Here is a 15,998-nt window from a genome sequence, read left to right on the forward strand (position 1 = left end):
ACCCCCTTTGAATTTTGGGGGTGAGAGCCTGAATCTTGGTTCCAAGCCTGAACTCCTATAACATCTTTGCCTATAATCAAAAACTGGAAGTCATATATTTTCAGCTCCAGTTCAGCTGCAGCAAAATTTCATGATATTAATAAGTTTGTTTCATGAGAACAGCCGATTTTGTAATATTTCTGCCATTTTAGTCTGAAATCTCAAGAACACCACATGATATTTCAGCATCATAAAATTCTAACCTGAATCCAAATCCTGATTTGACCTCAATCTGTGAAACACAAAGCCTAGACCTAAGCTAATTCAGGTCCAAATACCACCTGCTTGGCCACTCTCTGTTGCATCATGCAAGTAAAGAAAATTTGAAGCTTCTTGTTACCTCTGTTCAGTCATGTTTTACAGACAATTCACTGTCATAGTCAACCAGCTGGAGAATCTAAAAGGATTATATAACTCAGAAAATGTTCGCTATTCATTAGGAGTCAGCTCTCTAAAGCTCAAGTCATTATTCAGGCTTCTAAATCTAGCTTTCCTTGCCCTTTTGGTAACATTTAATGTAAAAATAATTTGGTTTGGGCAATAGTAAAGCAATCGCACAAAACTTACAGGCAAGCCTCGTTTTCCAGCACGACCAGATGGACCCACTGGACCCCGAGAGCCCTGCATGGAAATGCATGGACATGTTACAGGAAGCAATTCAGCATACCGTTATACATCTTTGTACAGCATACATCTTTTCATGGAATATGTCCAAAATCATAATACAACCATACATAAAACTTGTAAAAAAATCTGAAAGAAGTCCCTACTTACTGGTTCACCTCTTTGCCCTGCTTCTCCTGTAGGGCCAACTGGTCCTGGAGTTCCTGGGCCACCCTGCACACCTGGTAAACCTGCAGGTCCAGGTTCACCACGATCACCCTACAAATCACCACAATTTACTTACTGTGTATTTAAAAAATGGGATCAGACTACATCAATAGATTTTTCTATCTCTATGGTTTAGTAAAACTATTATGATTAGTTGGAATATTCTTGCTGTCAGTTCTCAAGAGTTAGCTCCTATGGGAAGGACGATTTTAGCTAGGGTTCCCCAGCTTTGAAATCTGTGTCCTCTTGCAGCCCATCAGAGTCCTGGTTTGGGATTAGAATGTGGATTTACCACAAGCTCTCTGTTTGGGGAACCCTAGGAGCCATGCAAGGGAAAGAATCTGCCACAGACCCAGAAAAGAATGGAGATTTACAGCAGTGGCTTAACACTAATAATGTATTCTTACACGTTCTCCAACAGCTCCATCTCGTCCAGGAGTACCATCATTACCAGCAGGGCCCTAGAAGTGTGAAAGGTAAAAATAGGACCATGCTTAGTTAACTGTGTGAGTTGCAGGGAACAATGTTATATTTGCCCAAAGATGGACTAGAAACTAGCAGGTCTTTCTCAGCTCTAACTTCTATGTCTCTAGGCCATAATTACAGCAAGTCTGTTACTTTTGCCTGTTACTAGGCCACAATACTTACTTCTGGACCAGGTTCACCTACTGGACCAGTGGCACCTGCTTGACCAATAGGCCCTGAGGGACCTTTATCTCCTGGTGGCCCTGTTGAACCCTGTTTTCCTGGTGTACCCTAAAAAGATAAGAAATACCTTATCAACCATGTAATGTAATGAAACAAAGAGAACTCAATAGAAAAGACCGCCAGTTGTTAAATTTTATAGTTATGAATCCAGTCTTAAGCACTACCAACATTTGTAGCTTTCAAAACTTCAGGATGGAAGAATGTGATCTAACAGATTTTGAATATCCTTTTGATTTGTTGTACAGTACTAAGCAATTTAATTGCGCTTTTAAAATTAACCAGCCAACCTAGTGAGTAGTCTTTTATTGACTAGGAACTGTGCTTTGAGGTCAGCATTTCTGATTGGAGCTTTAAAAGGACCAGATCCTTTGTTATGTTATGCAAGTTCCATGGTGGACTAACGCTCCCTGGATTGTTGGACCAACTGGGAGCCTAACCAGCCTCCAGCATAATTTAAAGCAGCTTAAACACAACCGTTGGCTTGAACTTTCATTGAGCCAGACAATCCATCTCCAGACCAACATAATTTCTGATTAGTAACCTTGGGACAAGCTCCAGTTGCTTGTAAACTGCTTGTATAACTGCATAAGCAAGTTTCTCTTGAATGCCATCCCCTTTGATAATCACTACACTAAAGGAGATGCTTTTTTTCCCCCTCACCAAGCTTTCAAAATGTATGAATTCTACAAAGAAAAAAACCAGAACTTTTGGAAGTTCTAGAGTTCATTGACAATTGTAACTACTGATTACATGGTATGGGTCCATTGTTCACTGCTTAGCAGAATTTCAGCTTGCTCAAGCGACTTTGTTAGCCTGTAGTATATGGGCTAAAAGACAAAAGTCAGAATGTTCAGACTTGAGTTCTTATTTGGGCACCTAAGTGAATGGTCTGATTTCTAAAGGTGCTGATGCCTAATAAGACGTTCCTGATTTGGAACATTTTGGCCAGAAGCTTCACTACAACTAAAGATTCCCTTTTAGCTCAGATGGACAAGGTGTTTGTCTGGTGGGTTCCATTCTCCATGCCATGTATGTGTGGTTTAGTTATTAACCATACCTGTAGACACAATGCCACTGATTCTTTACACAATTAAAACCCTCTAATATTGTCCTGTTTGAGTGTAGGAGTTAGGAAGAAGGCACATAGTATCACAAAGATGAGCAAAATACTTCAGACAGTGTTGCTAGGTGAAATATTGACTGCATTCCTACTCACACCAGGGCCAGGCAGGCCAGGCATGCCTCTCTCACCTCGCTGACCTGGCATACCAACAATACCTCTCTGACCAGTAGTTCCAGCTGGACCTGGGGGGCCATCTGGGCCCTGAAATTGACAAAGAATACATACAACAGTGTTATCATAATTTTCAGAATCAATAACGATAATAATAAGGCAGAATCTCTAGAATTTAACTTAATCTAGAAGGAGTTACCACCACAGAAATCTCTTTTTTACATGAAGCAATATTATGACAATGTGCACAACTGGTCGGTGATGAGTTATATTTGCCATCAGGCCTAAAGTGTCCAGACAGGACAATGTGTAAAATTAACTCCAAAGGTCAAAGGAGTTAAAATGCAACTGGAAAATGCAGTTCAAAGAAAACATGAATAAAAATGAATGTTTGGGATCCACTAAGAGCTGTTACTTTTACATCTGAAATATGCATTGGGTGTGCGCGGAAGGTGCAAAAGGCAACATGAAGCAGAGTGTGGAAACTCAGAAGATGCTATAGAAAGTGAAAATGCATTTAAAGCTACATTCTGTATGGAACATATGCTGTGCACTTGTAGATTCTATTCTTGTTTCAAGAAGGTACAAAGGCTGAGGATTTCAATAAATTTCATTAAAAAGCTGTGTGGCTAAAAAGCAAATATAAAGACAAAAGCACTTACAGGTTGCCCATCTTCCCCTGAGTCTCCTTTGTCTCCAGGGCCACCAGGTGGCCCAGCTGGTCCTCGATCTCCCACTCGACCATGAGCACCTGGATCACCACGAAGACCTGGAGGGCCTTCTTTTCCTGGGTTACCAATAGGCCCAGCAGGCCCCGGAGCTCCCTAGCAACATTAAAAGACCCCGATTACAATAGATTTCTGATCAAATCAGGACTGGGTTCTGATTAACTAAAAATAAATGAGTACAAAGGAAGGACCAGGGTGTGAACATAATGTTATCATATAACAGCTAACACAGTGCTTTCTCTTTAATAATGTGTGATAAACTCCTAAGACTTGCAAATGATCTCCAAGTTTCATGCCTCACACGCCATTTTGGATTCCCTCCTCTAAAGAAGGAATTATTCTACCTAGAGCTGGACAATTAGTGCCATAAAATTCCACAAATATTCATTCAAAATTTCTCTACTCACACCAGTGATAGCATTTTGTATCCATTTTTCACTCACTTTCCATAGACGGTAAATTATTTTGATGCCATTGAACATGACCAGTTCTCATTTTTTTAAAGTAATTTCTTACATTTATGTTATGTCTTTCATCCCAAAAGAGCCCAAAGTGACTTATACATAATAGGAATTAGATCAGTCCTGGGAATTTCCCTCTTTAAGAAGAAAATCTAAAATGGCAGTCATGTTATGGGAGGTCTGAGGGATAACATAAAATACTGTGTTTGTGCATGGATCCCTGACATTTCTTCAAAGGATGGCAAAGTACATTCCTGTTTATACAGAGCATATGTTATATTAACAAATGTGCTTTGACATCACTTCACTTGTTCCACTGCATGTGACGGCCACAAAATGAACTTGAGCAAATTTGTTATTTGTCATTAATACACAGAGACAGATTTGTCAAGTCACACAGGGGGAAATTACATGTAATTCTTTAACCACAGTGTCACTGAGAAAAGTTTAAACATAAGATGCACTTTTTGCCTTCTCTGTCATTTTTAAAAAATCTACTGTATGAGCAATTTCACTAATGAGCTGGCACAAGAAAGGCCCTGTTGCTTGTACAGAAAATTCCCTCAACACCAAGAATTATAAGGAAGGACGAAGTGCATAACCTGGGATTTTTTTTTAAATTTAACTGCAAGTGAACAGTTCAGCCAAGAACAGTTTTACTATCTCAGGGCCTGACCCAAAGTGCACTTAAATAAACTGAAAGACTTCCACTGACTTCAACAGGCATTGGATCAGACCCACAATTAAAAGGCTTCGTTTGATTTACCACCTAATCCTGCACACACTGAAGTCAAGGGAAGCACACTATTACTTTCAATGGGCACAAGATCAGGCCTTGAATACTGTAGGTCTTTACAAGTTCCAACGTTTATAATTCTCTGATTTCTTCAGGTTTCTAACTTCCATTTTATAAAATGTACCCATAAGAATAAGTCTCAAATTGACTTACAGTGGGTCCGGGAGGTCCAACTCGTCCAGCAGAGCCGGGGAATCCTGTCGCACCCTAGAAATACATTTTGATATAAGCACTAGAAAGAAATCTGGCACTGGTTACAAGAAATGTTCTCAGCTCACTGAGCAATCAACTACAACTGATCTAATTATTGAATATGCAATACAACTCAGATTAAGAAAGATTTAAATATTTCCACCAAAATTAAACCTATGCCCCAATGTAAAATGGTGCTATTGCATTAATCCAACTAATTTACAAAAAAACAAAGTACTTACAGGTGGACCCTGAGTACCTCGACCACCTTTTAGACCAGGAACACCATGAGGACCCTAAAAATGGCAAACAGATGGGACATAATGAACAGCAAAGAACTTTTAAAATGAGAAAAATTGACACAGGTCATTGTTTTCCTTCACTTTGCTTTTTCACTTACTGGTGGGCCAGGAGAACCAGAAAGGCCCTGTGGTCCTGGGGATCCAGCATCCCCTTTCTGTCCAGGTTCCCCAGGTTCACCTTTCACACCTGGTTGACCATCAGGGCCCTATGAAAAATAATATAAAAAAGTCAGATCAGGTTCGAGAACATCACACCTTTCCTATTTGATAGTCAATATACACTATGGGAACCTTTGCCACATTAAAAGAGAGGCGAACAAATCAGTCCAGCACATTGACTAGAACCTTAGCTTAATGGGACAGCAAAAGTAAATTGTAATAGTTTGCCACTGACTTTATGAAGGGTTAAAATCCATTGCTGATGTAATAACCTGGTATATGGATTTGTGTACAGGCCCAAAGTCCAGAGTTTGGTCAAGGGGTCAGAGGCCTAGCAAATAGTGATTAGCTAAGAGAAAGCAGAATAACCAAAAGATAACCTTGCTTTTGCTAAGATATGCCTGGTCAGGAAAATGCCAGATGTTGGGGGAAATAATTGTGTCTTATTCAAAGTTGCAAGTAGAACAAAGAAGTCCTGTTTCTGTTGTGTTAGTTTCTTCTGTTCTTCCCACACATCCAACCTTGAGTTTATGAAAGGTTCAAGCATTTCAGTATAAGATATGGCCTCCTCCCACCTCCCTTTCCCAGGGACCAATGTCTGCCTTAAAACACAAATGAACAACTTGAAAGACAATCTTTATTGCCAAATCTTTCACTGTTTCTTTGCTTTTACCCCTAGATATGTACCTGTTGGACAATCAAAGGAGCTACTTTATTCCTATGGACCCCAAATCAGAATTCAACATATATATTTTATACTAATACATTTATTAAAGTACTAATTAAATATTAAATGTTAATTTGTCAACTTGAGACCATGGGCGGAGACATTATGTAACCTTTCACCATTGGTTAGTATGCTGTCATGTCTTGTTGCTAGACCTATCCGGGGGTGTGGGACTGCCTACCCCGTCACTTCCCCCCGCCCACGGAAAATCCATATATTCCATTGTAATCAACTGATTGACAGTGTCTCTGAGCCTAATAAGCAAGGTGACACTCCGTCAGCGCTGTACGTAATAAACTCCTGTGCTTGACCTCTACACGGTGTGGATTTATGTCCTTCACTTTACTGGGTCAGAAGTGTTTTATGTGAAATTTTGTGGAGTCAGTTAACCATATTCCATAAAAAAGTTTTCTAACCTAGTTTATATTTCTCTCTTTTCTTAAAACCTTAGGATTTCTCTTCAGTCTTCATCTCCATGTCATACATGTCTAAAGATTTAAGGGATTAAACTCTCACTACCTGTTTTATTGCCTCTTTTCCAAGGGAAGTAGATGCCTACCTCTCTCTCCTGGAAGTTCAATACATTGTTTGGAGGAAAGGGGCCATTTCCCAGGTGCCCTGAAACTCACTAGGAGCCAGTGTCAGACTTGCGGGAAAGGTTGTTGCACTCTCAGATCTCCCAATTATTTTCATGAAGACCCTTGCCAATTTTCTCATGTATCACAAACTCCACTGTACGTCTTTACTACCTTTCAGTGGATGACACTCTGTGGTTTTCCTTTTTTAATCTCAAAGGAAACATTTTTGTACATTAAAAATACATGTAATCTAGTTAACAATGATATAATCTTGTCAGCAAAATAATTTTCAACTGTCTGGAGTATTTACTGTCTCACTATTCTATATGAAATAATCGGTGCGGGGGAAGGAAGAGTTCTTTTTGAAACAGAAATCTGACTTTGTTCCAGAAATACGTCCAAATGGTTTAGAATCCATTAAACAAGAGTGATTAAGCAGCATTTAAATATAGTTTATGATGAAAGGAAATGGATTAGAATCATACGGCACATACCGGAGGACCAGCAAAACCAACAGCACCAGTTGGACCATTTTCACCACGGGAACCCTGGTGAAGAAATTAAGAATGGTTATGTTTTAGGTGGTATAAAAGGCTTGTTGTATGGAGTATAACCTATACAGAAGTGCAGAAGAATGGTTCCTGTTATAATTATAATGACATACATACTATATTAACTATAATCGCACAACTGGGTTTTTAAGAAGAGTCATGTGGTATAACTAGGAAGGCTAAGTAAAATACCTTTGGAAATACATCCTTCTAAAACTAACAAAATAGCCAGTTGAGGTACACATGTAACTAAATAACTCAGAAGGCCAAATTCAGCTCTCTGTTGTTGTGTAATTGATAGCAGAATTTGGCCTAATGTATACATTTTATGTGATCTATTATTCCATTTGGTTAGATTGGAATAAAAATAGATGTTAGTTTCATTACCCATGTGATTCCAAAATTATGGGGCCAAAGGGGCTGTAAAGTACCATAAGCACACAGCTGAGGATTCCTTACTATGTATGGCTAAGGGAGAAGGGGAGTGCCTGAATGTTGCTGACTGCCAGCACTCCCCAGGTGGTGTAATAATTGCTCTAATTTACACTTGTAATAATGTGCTATAATTTAAGATAGGGGCTGAATTAACCCGCAGCAGGATCAGGGACTGGGGAGTGCAAAGGTACCCCCTTTGCAGTGACACCTCCATGGCCAGACCCTGGGACTGGGACCATAATGCCCAGATAATCAAAAATAACCCCAGCTCTGAAATATGCTGAAATGGACAATATGACGTAATTGGAATTATTATACTTCTTTTCATCCCTCCTCCTCCTTAACATACATAAATATAGTAAAATGTTAGGGGTATGCTTTAAAAAAAGGCTCATGTAAATAAAATAATGAGCATATGGCACTAGGTTTTCAGATTTAAGAAAAGCCATAGTAGCTCTGTTGTCAGGTTACCCTGACATCTATGACCAGATAAATGAGATCTGAATGTCTGCAGCTGCAGTTAGTTTTATGGGTTCACGGTAGCAAGGCAAGAACTGCAGGTTATGTCTGAAGAGCCATTTGGTATTTTGAAGGGTGCAAGGAAAAGAGGAGGAGAAGATGAAAGAATAAAAGCAGGAAAGAGAAATAACTAGAGACCGCATTCAATGAACAATGACAAATGCTGTTAAATATCAGCCCCATAATGAGATTTGGTAACACTGGGTAAGAAGAAGACAGAGATGTTTACTCACAGGATTTCCACGGGAGCCTGGGGGGCCAACTAAGCCTCGAGGACCAGGTTCACCCTTTAAATAAAGTTAACAGGTTGTTATTTCCAAAATAAGTTAACAGAATAGCAGCAAACACAAAAATAACATGTGGTTTTATTAGGAGAATTCAAATGCCAAGTAGCTCTGTATAAAAATCCTATTACCTTTTCACCAGTGGGACCTGCTGGACCCATTGGACCTATTGGACCTGGAAGACCCTGTTGAACACAACAATAGGAGATGTTTCAGTGAGAAGAGTAAAGATTCAGAATTCCCAGGGTCAAGACTTATTTTATTTTAATGTTTCCTTCTGCATTTTTGCATTCTTGAAATTCCTCCCCTTTACCCTTGAAATTCTGTTTGGTCTTTGCTTTAATTTAGTACTTGCAGCCTAAGTAACCCTGTTCTTTGAGACACACTTACTATCTTCCGTTTCATAGCCATACAGTCCACACTTAAAAACCCTGCTCTTTCTGGACTGACTTTATTTTTTTTCCTTTACATAGTATTTATGAAGAAGGCCTAATGATCAAAAAGTCCTTTCTTTATTTTCTCTTTTCAGGAGGACATGAAGAAAGACCTTTTGTCTCATTTGCACAGAGGCCAGCCAGACCGCTGCACTTCCTTGTTACCAAGTGCTTAACTCTTTAAAGAAAAAAAAGCCATTACTTATGAAGACTCATTCATTCCTATCAACCAACCTCTCCTGAAAAATGTCCTTTTTCCCTTTTGTATGACATGTAGGATAATTGATTTCAAGCTATTTCTCCACCCCGACCAATCTATTACCTACATTTAATGACCCTGTAACAATAGCCAGATATCCTTTATGAATACTTAGATACACCAATTATGATTTTCCTTCACTGGAAGCAGAATGTCAAATTATTTGTCTGTAATAAAAACTCCCTATACCACAATGCTTCACTGCTATCTGTGTCACATGATACATAAGTACATTGAAAATTTAAAAATGAAAAGCTATTTGATCACTGTCAATGCTCCACTGACAGGCCATCTGCAAAAGTGTTTCAGCAGAAGGATCTAGAAGTTAGTTCATCATACTCACACTTACTTGATCACTGCCCCAAATAGGCGTGCAGCAATTCCCCAAAAAGGGCCCTACTTTTGGAGTTTAATGTACTCAAACAATACAAAAACCACATCATATATCATTTGAAAGCTTATTGCGTGTATGTTTAGATAAGATATGAAGTGGAGCTGTCAAATGATGTCATAAGCCTGTAGACAAGGTGAAACAATGGAACCCAAAATGAGAAAATGTCATTTTTTGCACAGTTCCAGAAACACTACAACATCACTATGACGATAGTTTTTACCGTTTAAGACCATTTCAACACTGTAATGTGGCTTTTATTGGCCAAAGCTACCAAATGACAATGTATAAAAATATTTTAATTGGTTTAGTATGGGCATGTATCTTTTTTCAGAAATGATGAATCTGTTTAACATGTGGCAGAATATCAACATTTTGCAATATACTAACATAAAATGTTTTCACACGACATATTCTTAATTGTCAAAGTATCTCACAAGTGTTTATACCAGTTTTCTACATTTTCAACTGAAATTTGCTGACCAGATCAGTCTCACACTGAAGGTTGCACACCAGTAGAAACAGATTGCATGCCCACGGCTCGTATTGCTTAGTGAGTAGATACAAAATGTAAGTAAATTCCTAATGTAAAGATGCTCCAGCTGTAAGCTTTTGTACATACAATGTAGCATCTAGTCTGCATGGTAGGCAATTGCCTATGTATGCAGTACCAGGCTTTGAAATATTCTAAAACCAGATTTAATTCAGTAAAAAGAAAAGGAGTACTTGTGGCACCTTAGAGACTAACCAATTTATTTGAGCATGAGCTTTCGTGAGCTACAGCAGAAGTTCCAAAATGATCACACCTTTACACATAAGCCTTCCTGCACAGCTGCACCATGAGTTTGGGTCTTGCAACTGAATTGACACACTACACCCTCATGGATTCTGTATCAGTTATGATGAGGCATAACTAGGCAGCTGAGGCAGCTCATCACTAGTGCTGCAAAAATGGAAGTAGAAAGACACCCAGGAGGTGAGTTCATTCCAAACAGAATTGTACCACTTCATGCTGGTGCAAATCTCATCCATGAAGGAGATGATAATATAGACATCAGCATAGAGACTACTGATGGAAATAATACCTTCCATTCCATGGCAAATGTGGTATTTCAAGAACAGTCTGCAGATAGTCCAGCATCACAAGAAATAACACACAAGTATGGGAAAGAAAATGAACAATCTCCATGAACTCTCAGAGTCACTTATGCAGTGTGCAGCATTTGAAATACCTAGAACACATCCATGAAAAAGTACTTGAGAAAATTAACTCATCACCTACAAATGAATGCTGTCAAAGATCTCTCCTGGTGTCTTTGAAAACTACTGCCTTGATGATGTTGATATAGTTAATATTCAATGTTGGACCAGTTTCAATCACAAGCTTGCACCAAAGCATCTACATGAAAAGCATCTACATGACAGTTCCACAGGCACCTATTGTGGATGCCAAACTACCTGACATGGCCACAGTCTATACTACAATCATCAAATGAAAGGAAATACCAGCTGTTCTAGGAGAGCAGCATGCCACTCAGATCAAAAGTCGGCAGCTCTATGCTGTTGCTCAGCAAGTGAAATGGACTCTCCAAATGAACTTGGCACCAATATAATACATACCCTTTGCTGTTTTGTTGCATGTATTGGGAATTTTTGTGGAGATGTAGGGTTGCTAGACCTTGTTGAATCTCATGTGTATGCAGCTTGTACTGCAGATCAAATGCTTGCAGGTAAGTAATTCAACTGTGCTTTGCATGGCTGGACTGTCATACAAATGATGGCTTGAGACAATTTCCAAAAATTCAATGAATCAGCTGCTGACTACTTGAGGCAGGTCCTAAAAGGATTTGATAAAGCTACATCTGTAATTAAAGTATTTGACAGATATGACAACAGTAACTTTGTGAAAACTGTAGAAAGCCAGTGCTGGACAGGCTCTATGATTGAATGCAAGAAATACCAGGTAACTAGTGGATGCCCTGTGCCCGTATGGAAAAAGTTTCTAAATGTAGCATCCATTTAATCAATCATTTGTAAAATTCATCTATGAATATATGATTCAAATTGCACCTAGGGAGCAGACCCAACACAAACACTCCCTCTTGATGGAGGCTTTTCCAATGGAGAAGTACCAAAGTCCATCACCAACAGAAGTGTTGAAGAAGCCCAAGACTTGTACTCAAGAGGAAGCAGACACAACGATGCTTCTGAACGCTAGTAATTAAGTCACGTGATACAGATGGCTTGGTCCTTGCTGTGCACTATTTTCTAAAAGTGGAACACATACATAACGTGGATTGAAACAGGCCTCATTACCAACACAATTGACAAGCATCACATCAGGCCTCTGCATGCAATTTCTGACACACTTACTCCTGACTTCTGCAACATACTTCCTGCTGTACATGCATTAACAGGGAGTGACTCTGTGTCATCCCTGTTAATGATATTGGGGGGAAAAAATCTGTGTTTAATGTTGTTAAAACAAAGGGAACTTACTGCTTCAAAGACCTTGCCAAATTGGGAGAAAGTGATGAACAAGCCACCATTTCCGCAATAAGGAAGTTTGCAGCAGTGTTGCATGATCAGAGCAAGAAAGAAAAAGAGACCCACAGCGACTTGAATTGCTTGGGCCTACCCATCAAAAAGGACAAGTCACTGGCCAAACTCCCACTATGCAAGGAAAGTTTTGAAGACCATGACAAAAGAGCATAGTGGCAAACAAAGATTTGGAAGTCTCTGCACATAGGTAAATTGGATATTGGATCGCCATTGCAACATGGTGGAAAAATTGAATGATAAACTACTCCCTGTATTCTTCAAGGGCCCATGGCATCTGAGCTTCTACAAGACCTTATTTGATCCAGCAGCAGTTGCTGCACAATCAACAGGGTCTGGTAGTCATAACAATCTTCCCTGCACAGAACTGTGTACATGCCAACACAACGAAGACTGTAGTAATCCACGCACTCTGGACAGAGATCACACTGAGGAACAAGTTGATGATACTGATGTTGACTAGAAATGTCACCAGCACTATTACATTCAAATGATATCTGTACAAATTTATTATCAGATTTTGTTTTACCCTTTAGATTGCTGTTATGATGCTTTGAGATCACAAAGAAATCCAATTTTATGTCTTGAAATAGTACATACAGTCATGAAACTAATAGAAAAGAACGCAAATATTTCCAAGCAGTCATTTAAATGTTTTGATGGTATCATTGTTTTTCCCCATTTCTATGGTAACAGCACCATGTGAGAGCTCCACATCATACTGCATCTTAATGTAGATATAATAAGCTTTCCAATGATGTGCGATGTGTGTGTGTGTGTGTGTGTGTGTGTAGAGCGAGTACATTAAGTCAACCACATCAGTGGTGTCTGCCGCTTGCTTAAAACTGTATGAGTGCCTTTTTAACAATTATTTATTATTATATACCTAAGAACTTTAACTATGTTTTAATTTTCTAAGGCCTACACCTTTCAGACTGCATGATGGAACTAGCATGAACTTCCTATTTGCTACTGCATCTCAATTTTGAAATGTACTCATCCTTAAATATCATGCATTTTTGCACTCTGTAAATGATAGATCTATTTGTATGTGTAAATATATTAATGAGCAAAACTAGTTAAAAAAAAGACCGGCATGCACAAGTCTCACTGACTTCAAAAGTTGTTGCATAGGTATTGTCAAGGGTAAAAATGGCTCCCTAATCTTTCTAAACTGTGTCTTGCCTTTCTGCAGTATCTTTCAGTGGGGAAGACACTCCTGATAAGATAAGATGAGATAAGATTTGTTCTCACCTCTCCATTCCAAACATATATTCTAAATTCCTGGAACTAACTGATAACCCATATTGTCTAGATGCTGAATATAGTTTGTTTTTGGAGTTAAGAAACACTATCTTGCTTAGGAGCTCCATTACTTGGAGCTATTTCTAAGAGGAGCAATGGGTTTACTTACTCTTGCACCATCATTGCCAGCTGTACCTTCAGAGCCTTTCTCCCCTACACCACCCTATGGAGAGTATCCAGAAAGTCCAAGTCATTTATATATCAGTGCAACTACAGAATTATCAAGAGAGATGTACTTCTGTTTAGTATTTAAAGGAGCAACGATAAACAGACTTACTCTGTCACCCTTGGGACCAGGAGTTCCAGCAATACCTCTTTCTCCAGGCATACCCTGAAGACCTGGAGGACCTGGATCACCAGGAGTCCCAGTGGGGCCTGGACTACCCTGAAATGAATAAAAAACAAATTACTTCCTATGAAGTTGAGGTCTCTTTGTCTTTAGAGTGAAGAACCATCTATGCTTATGAGTATGCCTCTGGAGGACACTTGCAAGTAACAATTTTCTCTTAAACTTCTTTCTTGTTCATATCCAAACATTTTTCAGGAAACAAAGTTGCAGAGCTGAATTATTAAATGATTTTAGAATTTATCACCCATGTTTTGAAAAAACTATTCATGAATCTTGGTTGCATGAATGGATGGGGCTGCGGGAGTGTGGGATGGAGGAGGGATGCTGAAGTGGCTCTAGGCAACCTTCTCAAACTGAATCCTTGTATGGTGGACAGGTTCCATGGAATAAATAAGATCAGTAGTCATTACACTAGTTGCCAATGGCCAATTATCGGACCTGGGGATTGTCCAGGGCAGGGATGTCCTGGCTGTGTTCTCTTTCCTCCAAGCTGTGCCTCTTATGTCCTCTGTAAAGAACATGGTGGTACAGGGTCTGCTATGGCAGCTCTATACTACCAAGGGATTCTCTCCTGGCCAACTACACCAGCCTCAGGGCTACTCTGTGTTGGTGGAGCAGCACAAAGTATCCATAGCAACAATATGGGCTGCCCAGTTACTTACTGTAAATAGGCAAGATTCTCCGAACAAAGGCAGCACCACTGAGTGTGATATATTACATAAATGGTTTCATACTGTTCTACTGAAACAGGCAAACCACACTGGTAGTTTTAAGAAATGTTTAGTCCTGTATTTTAAGGAGCTTTGTCTGTATACACTGAATGAAAATTCTGATTTCTCAACAATATTTTAGTGTCCTTCTTTATATTAGTGTTATTCTACTGGAATATCTTTGATTAACATTGCAAGACTATTGTCCTCCTGGAGCCTTCAGGAAAACAAGATGCCTCTCTCTTGAGAACATTGCAGCTGAACAAAATCTTAAATAAAATCACTAAATGAATACACATTTCCTGTGTAATTTACCTTTGGACCATCAGGACCATGACCTCCAGCCATACCCTTTTCACCCTGAAGTCCTGCTGCCCCTGGTTCTCCTCTCTCCCCTGGATTGCCACGTTCTCCCTATAAAACAGCTATATGTGAAATATCCGGCCGTACGCAGATCCATTCGGCAGAAACAAATCAATTACACATGCGGTACTATTGCACTAGAGAGCTTCTGCTCAGAAATGGCTTATGCTGAGCTGAACAAACAACAAACCCACGTATATTCTTTTAGCCATAATAAAAGACTCTTTTGAGGTGCACAAAATGGTACAGTACTATAATAAGTACATATGCAGCATAGAGTGCCTTCCATCCAAAGATCTCAAAATGCATTACAAACATTATTTAACAGAGCTTCACAAGGATACTGAGGACTACGAGCATATTGTTATTGATTAGCTGCATAGCACCAACTGTGGGTAAAAATGGATATATTTTTATAATCATTTTACTAACAGGCAAACTGAGGCACAAATGTGCTAAATTATATGTTTCAAGATTGCCCAGTGTATCAGCATCATAATGGAACCTGAGAGGCTTGCTAGGAATGACCAATACTTGGGGAAAATACTTACTCTTGGACCTAATGGACCTCCAGCTCCAGGATCTCCAGGAACACCCTGGTGAGAAAAGAAAGACAAGTTAGAAGGAAAACGTTATATACTACAAGCTGGTAGGTACAGAAAACAAGAGGATAACATTTTCATTCCAGCAGTTCTAAGCAGTCTGAATGTCAATGGCTGATTCTGAATGCAGATTTTCCATGCTGAAAAGAGATAATCTAATGCAGTCAGAGGACCAGATTCTGCGACCATTACTCATGCTGAGTAGGATCTTACTCAATGAGTAGTCATCACAGACGTTTTGCGGATATTACTCATTATGTGTCAGAGTGGGAGAACCTAGCCCCTGGAGGATTGGAAAGTGAATACATCAAATAGGAGAAGAAGGTAAAATCATTTTATTAAGCAAGAAAAACTTGGCAAACACTCACTAAGTTACAAAAGAAGTTACCTGATCTCCAGGTTTTCCTGCCTCCCCTGGAGGACCTGGTGGCCCAGGCAAACCCTGAAAGAAAATAAATTGAAAGGTCATTGTGTATGTGGAA

General features: G+C 39.3%; 1 protein-coding gene across 1 annotated transcript in view; it reads right to left on the reverse strand.

The window, feature by feature from the left end:
* COL5A2 (collagen type V alpha 2 chain) overlaps positions 1-15,998 on the reverse strand; it is a 167,606-nt gene that overhangs the window by 20,467 nt on the left and 131,141 nt on the right. Inside the window, exons 31-47 of the mRNA XM_075118014.1 lie at positions 15,905-15,958; positions 15,466-15,510; positions 14,867-14,965; positions 13,770-13,877; positions 13,602-13,655; positions 8,676-8,729; positions 8,494-8,547; positions 7,250-7,303; positions 5,390-5,497; positions 5,232-5,285; positions 4,951-5,004; positions 3,475-3,636; positions 2,795-2,902; positions 1,519-1,626; positions 1,278-1,331; positions 814-921; positions 607-660 (exon numbers count right to left, since the gene is read on the reverse strand). Of these exons, the coding sequence (XP_074974115.1) occupies positions 607-660; positions 814-921; positions 1,278-1,331; positions 1,519-1,626; positions 2,795-2,902; positions 3,475-3,636; positions 4,951-5,004; positions 5,232-5,285; positions 5,390-5,497; positions 7,250-7,303; positions 8,494-8,547; positions 8,676-8,729; positions 13,602-13,655; positions 13,770-13,877; positions 14,867-14,965; positions 15,466-15,510; positions 15,905-15,958 (1,332 nt within the window). The remainder of the gene's footprint in view (positions 1-606; positions 661-813; positions 922-1,277; positions 1,332-1,518; positions 1,627-2,794; positions 2,903-3,474; positions 3,637-4,950; positions 5,005-5,231; positions 5,286-5,389; positions 5,498-7,249; positions 7,304-8,493; positions 8,548-8,675; positions 8,730-13,601; positions 13,656-13,769; positions 13,878-14,866; positions 14,966-15,465; positions 15,511-15,904; positions 15,959-15,998) is intronic.

The sequence above is a fragment of the Caretta caretta genome, chromosome 11 (assembly GCF_965140235.1).
Source record: "Caretta caretta isolate rCarCar2 chromosome 11, rCarCar1.hap1, whole genome shotgun sequence".
Classification (NCBI taxonomy): domain Eukaryota; kingdom Metazoa; phylum Chordata; order Testudines; family Cheloniidae; genus Caretta; species Caretta caretta.